The 17,167-nt window shown below is 41.6% G+C and overlaps 1 protein-coding gene across 2 annotated transcripts in view; it reads right to left on the bottom strand.

The window, feature by feature from the left end:
• ADAMTS3 (ADAM metallopeptidase with thrombospondin type 1 motif 3) overlaps positions 1-16,623 on the bottom strand; it is a 267,203-nt gene extending 250,580 nt beyond the window's left edge. Inside the window, exons 1-2 of one of the 2 annotated variants that reach the window (XM_070263712.1) lie at positions 15,940-16,623; positions 14,599-14,626 (exon numbers count right to left, since the gene is read on the bottom strand). In XM_070263712.1, coding sequence (XP_070119813.1) covers positions 14,599-14,626; positions 15,940-16,008 — 97 coding nt within the window. In that variant the 5' untranslated portion in view covers positions 16,009-16,623. The remainder of the gene's footprint in view (positions 1-14,598; positions 14,627-15,939) is intronic. The other variant, XM_023637986.2, reaches the window with a different exon arrangement.
• Between the last annotated feature and the right edge of the window lie 544 nt (positions 16,624-17,167).

The following is a 17,167-nucleotide window of genomic DNA, read 5'->3' as shown; positions in this document are numbered from 1 at the left end:
TCTAGTGTAGCTTCAAAATTTTCTGTAAAAAGGCTCTTAAATTCTTGGTCTTTGGGAGGAAAAAAAAAAGGTGGTGGGTAAAGTTCAAAATTGTCAAAAGTATTTAATCTCAGATTACAATCACATAAGCAGACTAAATTATATGCAATGTTAATTCACTGCATTCAGAAATTACACATTTCACAGATCCAAATACTTCCATAAAGCAATAGAGCCCATGGTGAAGGAATGAACTACAGTGGTAGAAAGCAGCAAGTTAAGTCAATATATGAAGTTGAACATGTTCTTTATTTTTTCTTAGGTTCGGTTTCCTCAATTCTTAACTGGAGGTTAGTCATAGTTCCGATTTCATGGGTTTAGTGAGAGGTTTAAATGAGATTATGCAGAGGATTCAGTAAATATTAGCTATTCTGACTTAAATGTAAGTTAGCTACTCATTAAAATAATGCTCACATGAAATTTTAAAATGTGAAACTATACAATTGTCAGCTGAGATGGTTGAAGGGCCACAGCAATAGGTCTGTAAAGGTTTTTGTGGGCCATAAATTCCACAAGCACAGAGGGCTGGGGCCACTGTAAAGCCACACTGTGGTCACTAATTACCCAAGCCTGACTTGGATGCAGTGAATTTTCCACAACTCTCTGGCATTTGTGCATACATGATCCACCTCCCTCCTAGTAGTATGGATGAACTGTCTACAATCCTACCCATGAGGAAACCTTTCACTGTGTATCATACCTTACCCCTTCCTGCCTTTGCAAGAACGGCTTCAGCAATAACCCTCTCTCTCTTTCCTTATGAATTTCCCCCACATCACTAGATCAGCCCCATCAGCAAATAAATAAACTGCCATATTTCCTGTCTTTCACAAAAAACCTTCTTGAGGCCACATCCACTTCCAGCTAATCCTCCGTTACTTCACTCCCCTTTATAGCAAAACACTTCAAAAGACTGACATTAGATGTCTCCAATTCCTCTCTTCCATTCTTGTTCCTTCTTGAACCCACTCCAATCAAGCGCTTGTTGAGGTCACTATTAACCCAATGTTGCTGAAACCAATGGCCAAGAGCCTCCATCTTCCTTCTTTCCCTATCCGCAGCATTCTGATCCAGTTTATTCTCTTTCCTTCCTAAAGTACTTTATTTAGCTTCCAGGACACCATTCTCTTCTGGTTCTCCTCTTTCCGCATCGGTCTCCCCTTCTTATTCTCCCTCCTCAAGTCCCTTTATTCCCATGACTGTATACACTGCAGTGCCGTAGGACCTAGTCCCAGGACTCTTCTCTTCTGCATCTACCCTCTCTAGCCTGATAAGCGCATCCTACCTGGTGACTTTAAATGCCTTCACACTCATATATCTATCTCCAGTTCGGGCTTCATCCATGAGCTCTTCTCTTCGCAATTCAATTGCCTATGGATCCTCTCCATGTGAATATCCACTAAGCATCTCAACTTAACATTTCCAAAAGTAACCTTCCTCTCTTCCTGTCCCCAAATCTCCTCCTTGCCCATGTCAGTAAATGGCAACTCTATTGTTCCAGTTACTCAGACCAAAAACTTGACTAAACCATCCTTAACTCTTCTCAGACCACACACCAAATCTTTTAACAAATTCTATTGACTCTACCCTCAAAATATCTCCAGACTCTGACCACTGCTCCCCACCTCCTCAGCTACTAGCCTAGTCCAAGCTACTACCGTCTCAGTTTTGAATGAGCCTCATAACCATTCTCCTTGTTTCTGCTCTTCTCTCAAGGTTATAGGTTATCCTCAAAACAGAGCCTGAGTAATTAAAGCAACAGATCATGTCACTCTTCTTCTCAAAACCCATTCCACTCAGAGTAAAATGGCTCACAAGGCCCTACAGCCTGGCACTGGGCATTCTTACAACTCAAGGCATTGTGTTTGCTATTTCCTCTGCCAAAGTGTCTTCCCTCCAGACAGCTACACGGCTCACCCCACAATTCCTTCAAGTCTCTGCTTAAACGTGACCTTCCCAGTGAGCTCTGTCCTGACCACCAGTAACCATCTCAACACTCTCTATCTCCCTCGGCATTTTACTTTTCTCCACAAAACTGGTCACCATCTCACATACATTTTATTCATATATTTACTTTTTTATTGTTTCTTTATACCTGCTAGCCTATAAGCTTCATAAGGGCAAGGATTTTTATCTGTTTCCTTCACAACAATTCCCCAGTGCCTAAAACAGACCCTGCAGTCAATAAATATCTGTGAATGAATGAGAGCAGTTTGAGCCTAAGGGGGTATCTAAAATTAGAATGCATCCTCTCTTCCCCAAATAGTAATTTACTACCAAGCAATCAATGATAGCCAACTACACAAATTGTCATATACCTCTACAGCCAGAATTCTGCTTGCAAATGTTGTGTATATTTCTCACAGTTCCTGCTGGCCTATAAATCAAACATTTCATAGTATCCAGGACTTACATTTTAAGCTACTAACAACAACAACAATAAAAAGAATCTAATCATTAAAACAGACCTCCTGGCACGCAGACACAGAGCCCCTCATCCTTAGGAACAGGCAGCAGGAAATTACCCCCACTCTACAATCCCTTTGGATAGCCACAGAATTACAACTATACAGGTCACAAACAAAACAGACCTTGAAAAATCATCTAATCTTTGCCTCTTTCTTACAATTAAGGCATCTCAAGTAGATGACGTTATTTTTTTTCTTAAGTTAGAGGTGAAGTACCTTTAACCTGGTCCTGCTCTCTATGAGGAAAGATTTTTCTCTGAGCACTCCTCTCACCCAATATTAACTCACCCTTCCTCAATGAAGAAGTGTGACATCTGTGATGGGTAAGTCTGGGAAAAATAAGAAGTCTGCAAAGCTCAGCACCTCTCTCATCATTCTTCTTCTTGGGAACCTTCCTGATAAAGAGCACATGTTCTCTTCCACTTCACCAGGGGCAGGCCCTGCCCTAGCCCAGCGGGGCCTGACACACACCACACCGGCTGGGGTGCACTGTCAGCCCGCACTCTGCCTCCCAAAGTGAGAGCCACGTGCTCCACCCCAGGCTCTTGTAAAAGGTATTTTTACTACATCTTTAGATTTGCTATTTCTCAACTTGTCCAGAACCCAGGCAGGTAAGAAGGGTATGTTTTTATTCAGGATCTCCTCAAAAACTTGAACTACCTCTCAGAAAATTTATTGGCACATCTCCACTGGCAGTCTAATTATAACACTAACAATTCTCCCTGTCAGGGAATTCTCTCATATCTAAATTCCTCACTCTAGAGTTTATCCCAATGCCTTCTTCTTCTTTGTGCTGCAGGAAAAAAATACCTTCTTGTGTCTATGTGCATGTGTGATATGTGTATACATCTGCACACACGCACACACACACACAAGTACTGCACACAACCTACAGCAAAGAATTCGAGGAGACTATGTTCTACGTTTCCATATACTTAAAGACCTTTTAGCTAGTCATACTTTCTGTTTTAATGTCAACCGTGTTAGATTTTTCTAATAATTTCCAAACTTTAATCATTTCTGAGCCTTTGGACCCTTTTACACATCTGTGTTTTAGCACGATACTTGCACATAATAGGCCCTCAATAAATCCAGGTTAAAAGAAGAAGAAAAGTTCCCTCAAACTGAAGCCTGAATGGGTCAGTTCTCTGCTGAAAACAATGCCTCTCTCTTCCTCCCTTAAAATATCTAAACCAAACTTCTCATTTTCAGCAAATATTCAGCTTGCCTTCCTGATTGCATTATTTCTGCTCATCATGTGCTGATTCTCTCAAACCTCCAGGCTAGAAAACTGCCTTCAGTTCAAATTTTCCCCCATTTAATATCATTCAAGTCCTACTGATTTCTCCTTAGAAATTTCTCTCAAATTAATCCCCTTTCTTCTAATCACCTTCGAATCCTCATCACCTCACACTGAAAGGCTGCAGGTGCCAAGTTCAAACTCCTCACTACCAAATACTGTATAAATTATACCAAAATATTCTCTAAACTACTGCCAGGAAAGTCATTTTAAAGTCCCACACCTAAAATGCTTGGGTTCTACCACTTACTACCTTTGTAATTTGGGTCACTCAGGACCTTTTATGTCAGTACTCAACTATAAAAATAAGGGTAATAGTATTTAATTTGTAGATTTGTTGTAAAAATTAAGTGGCGCCATCCAAAGCGCTGAGTAGGCTGGCACATGGGAAGTGCTCAGTCAATGTCAGGCATGGATATTCCCATATTATTCTCTCTGAATAGTTTCAATGGCTCATCATCACTTCAGGATAAAACGGATTCAGAAAATTGATATCTTTTTTCCATGTTAAACCTGAAAATTGCTTGGAAGCCCATCTACTAATCAAATCTTCTCACTTCACAAGTAAGAAACTGAAACTCAGAGATTAGGTAACTTCACCCAAATCAAAACTTAACTCTGTCAGTTAAGGCCCTGTGGTTCTGTCCCTAATTTCTTTTCAACACCATCTCCCATGTTAGCCTCTCGAACATTCCAACGTGCTCACTAGACCCAGCTTCCTCATGCCTGCCTTTAAAGCCAGGGAAAGGGCCACTGCTTTCTCTCCATCTATGCAAATCCGACCCAGCCCCACTGACCTATCTCAAGTCCCATCTCTTCCAAGAAAGCTTCCCTGCTAACTTGTCCAGGGTACAGACACCCTGGTCTAAGCTTCTTAGTTCTCACAGTCGTGCACTGTCTATGAAAATCATAAAAATCTCTACGGGAGACAAGTTAGATGCTTTTACATCTTGCCCTTTCAGAGATTTTAAGCTCTTTACAACTCTTAACTACGTTTAAATGTCGCCAGTGTACATTAGTCTTTGGGGGGAAAAAAATCAATAGCTATTTTTGGAAGTGGGGATTCTTGGGAGGGAGTGTTCTCACAGCACGACACAGTGGCCTATACTTTGAGATCATCTTAACTCCTTCACACATTGAGCCACATATACTCACAACTGAGGACAGGCAGCTTGGTATTCTTCTAAGAATGTTGTAGAATTCTACAAAAAAAGTCTCCTAGAGAATACTAGATGTCCCCAGCACGTTACAAAGACCACACGATGGAAGAATAAGAGAAAAGTCTTCAGTAGTACAATGAACATTGCTAGGACCTGGAGTGACTACAGTACAAAGCTCCCAAATATCACAGCAACTTTTAGCTGAGCAAATCAAGATCAAAGCTACCCCAGGCACATAGAATATTGGAGTACTTGTGATTGATACAATGTGGCTTTAGTTCCCAAGCGAGGAAGGGAGGAGGCTACGATGGTTTGGTACTAAAAGTCTGGAGTGAGAAAGCAATGCGTTTGAATTCTGGTTTCAAGCTGATGTGCTCTTTGGCATCCTGCAAGCAGACTGTGAAAATTAAGGCTCAGAGAGATTATCTGTAAAATAGGGATAATAATGGGGATCAAATGAGGTAAAGCACATAAAGGGCTTGTCCATTTATTACATTGCTATAAGTGAAAAATTAGCTGACGTTACTGTCACCATCACCATCATCATCTACTAGAGATAGAGAAGATGGAAGGCAGTTTCAGATTGCTTCCAAGGCCTGGCACCCCTCAGGCCTCCGCATACTCCATTCTCACTCCAGGCTACTGCTTCTGAAGGTTAAAAGGGATCCTAAGTTCCATGTCAACAGAGGGCCTGAAATCCAGGCTGGCTGTAACAACCCATGCTCCATTACCCAACCTAGACACTGGGATCCTCTCCCAAGAATTGGCTGATGACTATAAAGAGGCAGTTCACAGAGGCAATTTCCTTTATCAGGTATAAATTCTCAGTATGCAACAATCTGGCCACAAGAATGAAATCAAATAAGCATTTTCAAGATCTGCTAAAGAAGCAGCTCCAACAACAACATTTCCAAATCCTGAGCCGAGGGTAAGAGAATGACTTTCATCAGAAATGAGAGGAGCCAGCTGCTCCAGGAAAGATGTGAGTGGGGTGAAGAGTGGATGTTAAAGAGGACACCACACGCCCAAGGGCTTCCCAAGGCTGTAAACACTAACGGAGAAGGGGACACATCTTCTCGCAGAGGCAATTAAAAACTGTGACACATCCTGAAATTCTGAACACAACCAAATTCTTTTTCCCTCACTTCATCTCCTCTAGGCTTTTATCACCACAAGGTAGAGAAACTCTTTGATGTCTCCTTTTTAGTTGCAAACCTATTTTCATAGTCAAAGATTTTCCATCAAAGCAATTTGAAGAAAAAAATGTTTTTTAACTCATTAAGAAAGAACAAATAGTTGTGAACTTAAAAATTCTTCTCATTTTTTTTTAATCTGGCTTTTTCATAAATATTTGTTGCAGTTGCACAATGTTTATGTCCAAGAGAGTCATTTAGGAAAGAACAGCACATTCTTTCGTGTTCCAGAACATGAAATCAGGTAAGAGAAGACCTTTCAAGAAAAGAAAAAGCATGACGAAAAATTTTTTGAAGAAAAATATCCAAGTATTTTGTTTGCTACATCTTAAAATGATCAAATAATCAATAACAGGATAACAAGTAGAGGAGTTTTTTTTTTTAAGTGAGGCCCAAATGCCAAACTTTTCACATTCCAATCTTATTTTTTAAAAAAGCACATCTACTGGTTATATTTATCATCACTGGAAGCTTTACAAACTTGAGAGCTATATTAGACATTCTAAAAATTAATATTTCTCATACGTCTTACAATTTTTTGATGGATAATACTTTTAAAAACTAATCTTGTGTCTAGAATTTAAAGCCAGGAAAATTAGCATTTGTCCCCAGGGCAAAAGGCTGGGGAAAATATGACAGATAAGAAATGTGGACAGCATTTTTAAAGGTTTTCACTGAAACTTTACTCGCGGTAATTATATTTTCCAAATCTAAAATAATCTGGCTCACAGTTTGACAAAAGTATGAGAAACTGGGACAATCCACTAGGCCACTGTATTGGTTTCCTATTGCTTCTGTGACAAACTGCCATAAACTTGGCAACTTAAAACAACATGAATTTATTATCCTACAGTTCTGGAGGTCAAAAGTCTGAAAAAGGTCGCACGGGGCTAAAATCAAGGTGTCAGCAGGGCCGAATTTCTTCTGGAAGCTCCAAGAGTGATCTGTTTCCTTCCTTTTTTCAACTTCCAGAGGCCGCCTGCATTCCCTGGCTCATGGTTCCCTTCCTCCATCTTCAAAGCCAGCAACGTCAGACCAAGTCTTTTCTATGCTGCCATCTCTCTAGTTCTTTCTCCTTCACCTTCTTCCTCCATTTACAAGGACTCCACCTTAGATAATCCAGGGTAATCTCCCTATTTAAGGTCAACTGATTAGCAACCTTAATTCCATCTGCAGATTTAATTCCTCTTTGCTATGTAACATACCATATTCATAGGTTCCAGGGATTCTGATGTAGACGTCTTTGGGAGGCCCTTATTCTGCCTACCACAGCCACTATTTCCCATGGAGTATGCTGGGAAGCCCTCATAGCTGTGGCATTTGTACATGTGTGTTGCCCAGCACCCAACTACCCTTTTTCTTTAACTGCACCCCAATTTTCCCCCAGGTTAAACATCCCACACTCCACTCTTGATCCGTGTAAGTCAAGGGTGAAATGTCTCAATCCAGGTCAATCAGAGCACTGCATCCCCTGCCCGTAGTGAATGGTTCAAGGATAAGCTTATGACTCAAGCTAGGCAGCCAATAAAAGCCCTACCAGGAACTCTTCCTGGAGCTCTAAAATTAAAAAACAGTTTTCTGTCTAGTGGGGTAAAAGATAGAATGATAGCCTAGAGGTGCTGGTGACAGTCTTTGCCAAAACCTGGGGAGCTACAATCTTATCCTGATAGAGAAATAAAGCCAGCACAGAAAAAAAGTCAGAAAAAGAGAGGAAGGAAGGGAGGGAGGAAGGAGAGAAAGGAGGGATGGGAGGGGAAAGGAGGGAGGAAGGGAAGGAACAGGGAAGAGAAGGAGAGAGAGAGAGAGATTGATTCCTGACATTATTTGAGCCCTAGATCCAGCTATACCTGACTTTGATTACATGATCTTTTGTTTTCCTTAACCAGTGTCACCTGGGTTCCTGTTACTTGCATCCAAAGGAGTCATGATTAATACAAGAATTTTCTCTCAATGAAATGGAAAGAAGAAATTTCAATAAATAAGGTGAAAAGAAGAGAAAGAATTGTGTCTGGTATACACAAAATATAGTTGGTGTGGAATCCATATGGAATAACTGATTTTGCACCACTCCTTGCTCAACTCCTCCCTCTAGTGCTATATTCCAATGAATTAAGCAACACTACATTGAGATATCAACATGAAGATAATACATGAAAATAGAACTCTCAAAGAGCTGTCACATGGTAAGCTGAGTGGCTAGTTTACAAGGCCACAACACAGTAAATTAAGGTTCCTGGAAATTCACGGTGGCAGGCAGACCTATCAAAAATGTAGAGATTAGATTGAGGTGACTCTCCTTGATTAGAAGTATTTTTGTAAAAGCACAAGACTAAGTCATACTAATAATAACGCCTATTATTCTACCTTGCATACCACGTGCCAGCATTTTATAAATCCTTTACAACTCTATGAAGTAAGTAGTAGTAGTATGCCTAAGTTACATATTTTAAAAACGACACTGAGAGGTTAAGGTCATCGGCTAGAAAGTGGTGGAGTCAGGATTTTAAACCACATAGTGAACAGAGTCTATGTCCCTGACCATTTGATGGAGGAAAGGCAATGAATATTAATAGGTCCTAGAGCAGATATACTGCTTAGATTTTAGATTAAGGAATGGATTTTACATGTAAAAGAGAGAGGTTTTAACACATAAAATAAAGATATCTCAAACTCATATGAATAACGATTTCAATCATTCTTTTTATTTTTATTTTGTGTGCATATATACATACAAAAATATATATACTAAATATGAAGAAAAATTATATGAAATGTGATTTAATATCTAAGACCACAGTATTTGAAGACTCATATATGTAATCCTATTTTACTCTCTACAAATTTACTAAATATTATTTTTGTTTTATCAGTGACTGCAAAAACAGATAGATTGTTTCATGCTGCGCACAATTTGTGCTAAATTCCATAAGGATTCATCACGCTCAAATTGTGGCAATCATTTTTATAAACAAGAGACTGACATTTTACCACAAAATCTCTCCTAGGGATTTACAGTTAAGTCAGCAAAGTCCTGTAAATGTATTTGGAAAATTAGGATGAATCAATTACATGTGGGAACAGAGAGTCCTAAGCTAGGGAACTCTTCACATGCTTTACTATCCATTCTAAAGAATATACAACTTTCAAATTCTATTCTATGAGGTGGATGAATCTTCTCATAGTACTAAGAAATTTACAAAACATTTCTATAATATAATTGTTCATACTTTTGGCTACTTGATAACTAGAAAAATGATTAATTCATTGCATCTTTCAGAGATTGCATAACCAAATATTTAAAAATGATATTCAAATGTCAAGAAGAACAGAGCCAAAACTAATTAAAAATTAAAATTTAAAAAATCAACACTTTCCTATATTGCGAGTAGTTCAGGTTGCACAAACTTTTTCAAAAGCCATTTGTCAAAATGTATCACGTTAATTTGGTTTTACTCAGTAATCAACTTGCTGAGCTCTCTCCTAAAGTCGTCATTTGAAAGGCAGGCAATGATCTATATACAACACTGTGTGGCAAGATTCATTATCATGAGAAATGGGTACCAGTAGGAAAAAGATTACATAAATTAAGGTTTATTAGTACGATTGTTAGTATGATGTTTACAAGGAGTTTGTAATGATATGGAAAATTACACTAAAATATTAAACAAAACAAAGACATACAAAAAAACACAATCTGTTGATTAAAAGTAGACAACCAAAATATGCTAAATTATAACAGTTTGGTATTTGGGATGATTGTCAAAAATCTGGGGAATACAGAAAAATTAAAGAAGACAATTATAATGGACATGTAAAACACCTATAATCAGAAGAAAAACTGATTAATTAAAAAGAATGATTCAACAACTTATAATAATAGAAGAAGCATAGCTTAGGAGTAAAAGCTGATCTCTATCAGAGGAACACTAAAGACAGGGTTCCCAAAATTCTGGTAACGGCAATTGTCTTTGAGGAAGCATGAGAGTCCCATCTAAGTCTTCACTGTCAGTATATCCTGTCCAAGTGGGATAACCAAACTTCCCATGGAAACTACTCACGATTTTACCAGGCAATTTGGAATTGTCCCTAATGGATTTCCAAAGTAATCTGAGTTGGCTATCCACAAGCAAAGAATACTCAGAGATAAATGTCCTGGAAGCAGAGGTGACCTTGGAAATTTCTGAACATTTCTGAGTAATATTATGATTATTTGGTACAATGACAAGAGAAAATGGTGAAAGTATGGGGAAGAAATATTTCAGCTAAATAGCAATAAGTTGTTGGTGATAGAAAACATGCTGCACTTAATAACATCTTTATCTAAGAAGTTTAAAGCACTTAACATTAATCATGATGTTCATTGGAGGGGTGGGAGCCAAATCAGCATACTCAGTGCATAATCTTTAGTTACAAGGAAGAATAATGGCTTCGGTAACCAAAATTCTAAATTTCACAAAGGATTCTTTCAAACCATACTTTTTAGTATTGCTGTTGGCAAATTGGAGTGACAGATTTTAATTTTAGCTTATCTTACTTCCCCTGATGCCAGCAACCGGGCAAATGACCCTAAATAGACTTTAGTGCAAAATTAGTGGGCATTCTAAACCTGCACATAATTCAATTCAATTTGCCAAATACTTATTGAATACAAACAAAAAAGTACAAACATCCAATAAGCCTAGGTCCCTGAGCTTTGCAGGGTGAAAAAAGAAGTCAAAGAAGCCTTGATAACATTGCATAATTAATTGTATAGTCATTGGCAGCATCCTCATTTTCTTGGGGATCAATTAAAGCTGGAGAGGGGCACAGAACAGGAGCATTCAAGGAAATTCAGAACACAGGTAAAGCCCAATAGGACAATACCCTACTATGCATGAATAACAAACATTTGAGGACCCACGAGGTACCAAGCTCTGTTGTAGGTACTAGGGATACAGCAGGCATCAAGACAAAGTCTTTGCTCTCATGAAGTCTGCACTAGTGGACATGCTTACTACATGCCAAGGACTAGGTAAAGTAACTCACACGACACCTTAAAACCAAATAAATACCTGCAAATGACGACAATTATTTCTCAGTAAATTGGATATTTGAAAGGACAAGATTAGCAACTTTACTTTGTTAAGAATGAAATGTAATGGAATTTGAAACCAGGAATCAGACCTGGGGCAGAGAAAGATGGATATGCCCCAATTCCAAGAGAGGGGGCAGGGAAGGACAGACAGCTTAAAAGCAAAGTCTCACAATGACTTTTTCTCTACTGATACTCAGGCAACCTCAAAGTGGTGGCTGATGAAACAAAAGGACTCAGAGAATTCTTTTTCAGATTCTCCAATTTCTACAGAACAACGATTATTTCCTAAGCCATATGTGTCACAGAGTAAGCCTCCTTACCCTATCAGGCCAGCCAGCCAGCTGCCCACAATTACCCTAGGCATCCTACCGAGGCCATATTCTGAGTCAGAAATGAGTTTCCTGGTAAGTCACAGAAGTATGTTAATGGTCTCATGAAACACACAGATATACACACAGTACATACACATTCACACATGTACCTATATGAACATATAGGTATGGGTGCATATGTGTGCACATAAGTGCATATGTTTCAGTGTATGTATGTATGGGTGTAGATAGGTAGGTACATAGGTAGGTAAATAGCTCCTCTCTGGCTGACAAAGGACAGAGAACTAGGTCACAGTTCAAAACCTATTTGCCCATTTTCTCTAGAGTGAATCATACTTTTCCACATAACAAGAGGGCATTTTTCCACTAGGTGGAGAGAGAAGGAAAGAAGCAATATCCCGTATGACACGCTATATAAGTAGCATACTTATACATATTCTAACGTGCCCCCATCACAAACTGCCTCCTCCCCACCTAAATAAGAGCCTTCCTAGTCTAGAGGGTTGAAGCACATCACATATATATTTTTTTAATTGAGTTCTTAGGTCAAATACTAAAAAGTACATAGTGTGTGATTCTATTTATAAAAACACATTAGAACACTGGCAAAATTAATCTATCCTGCTAGAAATCAAGACAGTGGTTACCTTTTGTGCAGGAATAATCTTAGGAGAGTGGCACAAGCGCTTAGAATGGTCTACTTACTGATCCAGGTGCTGGTGTTCCCTTCGTGCAGAATCAGCAACGTATACACTTACATGCACTATGCTGCATGCATATTATATTTTAATAGAAAGTGGTTTTTAAATTTAGCTTCCTAATAATTTGTGGTTTGTCACTAATTTATATTTATCTCTGCCTGAGACACTACCTAGAAATTATTCAAAACCATACAATTTTCTCTAGCCAATTTGTAGACCAATAAATATAAACTAATGAATTCTACAAGACTTATTAGCCTTTCCTAATTGCATCATTGATCAAATAGCAACTCCAGGCAGTTATATAAAGCCACTTTCAAATCAATTATTGGAAAAAAATTACTTAATTATATGTAGAGGAGTACCTTTTACCAAACCTGCAAGCTAGCAATCCTTTGACGCATGGGAACATGGGAGAGAAGTCTCATTAGTGTATACAAGATTTTTGAAAATATATTTTTAAATCCTTCTTAAGAGTTCCATAAATGATTATAACTCAAAGCAAATGAAAGCCATACTTTTGCTACCACAAGACTGGTGAGTCAAATCTATTTTTTATCTTTATTTCTTTTCTTGAAATGGTAAATACAAATGATAATAATAAAAGAGAAATTCCATAGAACAGAGGAAATTGGGAGCAAGTAAATCTCCAGCAATACAACCTAAGAGGGCCCTGCCTTCCTCTCTTCCACACTGCCACTCATCTCCCTCCTGCCAATGGAAGCACACCTGTACTACTTTCTCCCCTGCAGGAAAGGGCCACCAAAGGAAGCGACAGCAGCAAAAGGACAGGACCAAAGTACAGACAGGGCCTCTGACATGACACCATGCTGATCGTATCTGAAAATTTACTCAAAGCAACATATTTTATTCCTTTGGTAGAATGGGTAATCTTAAAACAGCTTCTTAATCTGCATATTGAAAAGTTGGGATGTTTAAGTAATCAGATGCTTAAGTAATAAAAAGTAAGATAGCCTTCTTTTCCCGATTTGTGAAAAAAAATTCCTTATTTAAAAAACATACATTGATGGCTGAATGCTATCAACTGCAAATGACAAATGTCTCTTCATAGACACTACATTCTTAAGCAGTTCTCAGTCCCTCTCCTCCCGTGTCCTTCTCTTACTGGGGAGGGCTAACCCCAGGGAAGAGTTCCAACAATGCTAAGCACTGAGTAGGAGCATTCTGACATAGGCTGCTGTCCAGCTACACAGACACCTCTGGACCTGGATCTTGGGGCCCCTCCACTAGCTTACATGTATGGAGTTCCCCCTAGCTCTCCACTATGCACTACAGCAGGTAGCTGTGTAACTTCTCAAGGTTCATTTTCTTCAAATCTAAAATAGGCATCATTGTGCCCCCACCTCATGGTGTGGTTGTGAGAATTAGATGACAAAATGCACATACAGCAATTAACACTGTGCATGGCACACAGCACATGGGCAATGACGTGTAACTGTGTTTGCAGTAATAAAAACTTGTGGTCTAAAAGATGACTTTACAGTATCACTTGACAAATACAGAATTTACAGAGACTAATACTCTGCCACAAAGAGAGGCTGTCCAAAGTAACCCAAGTTGAATGTGTATGAAAAGACTCTGAATGGAGCCTGGCTTCTCGCCAGATGACTTTCAGTCTCTGAATTCAGAACAAGTATATTACTATAAACAGCTTCAAAAAAGACCATGGACTTTGGAGTGACCTGTTACAAGTCACACTCTCTGAGCCTCAGTCTTCTCATCCATAAAATGGGAATAATTCCCACAGCATCAGGGAATACTGAGGTTTTCAGACGTTATTTACAAAAGCCCTCATAGTATCTTGCACATTAGTAGATAATTATTAGAAAGCAGATGGAATAAGAGAAGTCATCAGAGTGTTTATTCAAAGCTGGAAAATTTTTAGAGAAAGATTTCCATCCTCTGTACTTTATGTTTCCCTTCTTTGTAGCATTCTTATACTTTGCCTTCTGTTCTAATCAAATGTGTTCGTCCTAATGCCACACCAGTTGATTTGATTTGATTATCTCCATATCTTCTTCCAGCCCCTACATCACCCTCCAAGTACCTACCAGTGCCTTGTCCAATGACAGTAAAAAATTGATGCTTGAGAAGTCCAATAGCAGGAGAATTTTTACATCACTCTAAAACTCAGCCTGAGGAAAGTGGGACCCTTCACCAAAAAGACGAAGAGAAGAACAGAAATATTCCTGGACTACAAATTTTTGTTTAACCACCAATGGGAGAAATTTCAGAAAGAATATTTTGTGTAGCTTACTTCATTCCTTACTTTCTACTAAGATAAGAGTGACATCTGAGAACAAGGCTTACCTATTTGCACCATTTCTTCATTACCAGCCTGGAAAGGAGGGGGAAAGTAAGAAAAAGAAACAGTTACTGGGTTTCATCTTATCACCTTGTGCGTTTTATTTCTACCACTAATGCTTTTCAGGAGCTAGCTAATCAGGAAATGCTGGAGACCGGGATTGGTGCCTAAGGCTGCACCTCCGTTTGTAGAAGGTTCTTGTGACAGGAGCATGAGCCAATTCAAAAACAATTTGGGGCAGGGAGTTGTTTGTCCGTCTTAATATTAATTTAACATTTATGAGGCCAACAAAAACAAATACTGACACTCAATATTCTTTTCTGAAAACTCCAGATACTGGGTCAGGATTAGAAAAGAAAGTCTCTGTATTTATACGTGCAAAAAGAAACCTACAAAGGGGGCCTGATGTATCATATTTGAGGTCAGGAATCAACTAGACAATTCTCTATGTTTTACCCTATGGTCAGACCAGGCAGACCAGAGAAGCTACAAAAACTCACAGAGAGAAATTCTGTGCCCAAAGTCCCACCAGCCCTGTGCTGATGTGATTTACTACAAACGGCTCGGCTTGTCGCGCTGAGCCTTCTCAAGGACTCTTCTCAGAGCATCGGGCTTCACCTTGAGTCTCCAAAGGGTGGGGGCTGGGCCGAAAAGAAACAGAGCTGCACTCAACTTAGCTTTAAAAAGAGGAGGAGTCGTGCAGAGGGGGAGGGGAGAAAAGGGGCAGGCGCCTCCAGCTTCTGCCCAGGAAAAAGCAGGGCAGGAAACGTCCCCAACCCCCCTCCCCAACTGTCAAACCCCAGCCCGGCCGCGGTCCTCCCAGGACACGTGTCTACTGGATCGCTCCCTGTCCGGCCCAAGGACTTCCTGAAACCCCCGCCTCCGGCTGCCCGAAAAAGCTGTGAGTCAGTAAGCAGGAGAGAAAGCCCCGCGAGCTCGACTCCAGCAGCAGCCACCGGGGCACTGGGATCCCGGACCCGGCGGCCAGAACTTCATTCAAGCGCCCAGACCGCCCTCCGGAAAGGGGAAACCCAGACGGCCCGGCGAGGATGCGAACTGGCTGCAGTTTGTCACCAGGAATTGTTAAGATTGCTGCAAAGTGGTGAAGCCCTAGGTGTGACAAGCCTGGGCTCCCGGAGTGGGAGGCAAACCCTCCCGTGCAATTCAACCGCCCACCCCAAACGCCCCGCACGCTGCGCCCAGCCCTCAAAACACCGCTCCTGAACGCACCAGATAACAGGGAAGGGTGGGAGGGGGAGGAGGAGAGAGAGGAGGGGAAAGAGGGGAGGAACTTTTTCGGGAAAAGGTTGGGTTTGAGTTTTTTATTGTTATTATTTTCCACTTACTTGTCCATCAGCTGAAGTCCTAACCTCTACCAGAGCGGCTGCTATCAACCAAAGTGACAGGAGAACCATCACGAGTCGAGTTCACTTTTCAACTACTGGGCAAGGCAAATGCCCAGAGCAAACCCCCCCAAAATAAGTTTCTTAAAAAAAAAAAAAAATTAAAAAGGAAAAAATGCAGAATAAAAAAAAACTGCTCTTCTGTGCTTTGCTTCAATGAAAATGAAATCTGAGCTCTGAGACGGGCCCCCTCTGCTCTGCAGTTCTTTCCACTTCACCTTCTCACCCCGTCCTCCCAAACAGAGCGTGCAGGAGCGAGAAGGTGCTGCGCCGGGCACGGGCTGCGCCGGGAGAGGGGGAAGGGACGAGGGGCTTCCAACTATCTCTGCCCAAAGCGGCTTTTTCTAGGCTTTTCGAGCACCATTGGTCCCTAAGGTTAGCGCTGAGAATGCTTGGGTTCCGTGGAGCACAGCAGGGGGAAGTATCAGCGAGAGAGACGAGCGAGCGGGAGCGGGAGAAAGAGGCAGGGAGAGGGCGACTCCGCCGCTCGCGCAGAGGTGGGGCGGGAGGAGCGGAGGGGAGGAGGCGGAGGCGGTGCGAGGAGGGGGCCGCTCGCCGGCTCCCGTGGCTCGCAGAGCGGCCGTCTGCTCTCGGCCGGCGACCCGCGGGGCGCTAATAAGGCGGCCCGAGCCCCCGGGCACCCCTCCCGCGCGGCGCCCACGTCACGCGGGGCCGGGTCCCGCGCCCCCCTCGCCCGCCCGGGAGGCCGGGGCGGGCGCCGCCGGCGCGGGAGGACCGGGAGGAGTGGGGAGGCTGGAGCCGGAGCCGGCGCCGGCCCCGGGCAAGGTCAGGGTTTGAAACCGCGCGGAGGCTGCCGTGGCCCGTGCTCGAGCCACCCCCGGGACCCCCTCCTTCCCCGCGAGGCGGGCGACCGACGGGAGGCGGCGGTCCAGGGGAGCTGCCGGGAGAGCGCCGGTCTGGCCTGGTGGGATGGCTGTTGAGTTAATTATAGGAAGGAGGAGGGTCCAGCGGCGGTCCTGGACTTTAGGAAAGTCACCTCCTCCGACCTCCACTGCCCTCCCAGCCGGGAAAACGTCAGCCAGCAGAGACCTCCTGGAACCCCCAGGTCTTAACGACTTGGTTCTCTCCCCTCCAGACACCAGTCGCTTCCCACGTTTTGTGGGGGTGGTCCCTCCCCCCTTTAAGTTCTTGTTTATGCTTTATTCGTTTA

This window comes from Equus caballus, chromosome 3 (assembly GCF_041296265.1).
Source record: "Equus caballus isolate H_3958 breed thoroughbred chromosome 3, TB-T2T, whole genome shotgun sequence".
NCBI classification, from domain to species: domain Eukaryota; kingdom Metazoa; phylum Chordata; class Mammalia; order Perissodactyla; family Equidae; genus Equus; species Equus caballus.
Note: the sequence above shows the minus strand (reverse complement) of the source record. Positions and strands in the feature narration are given on the sequence as shown.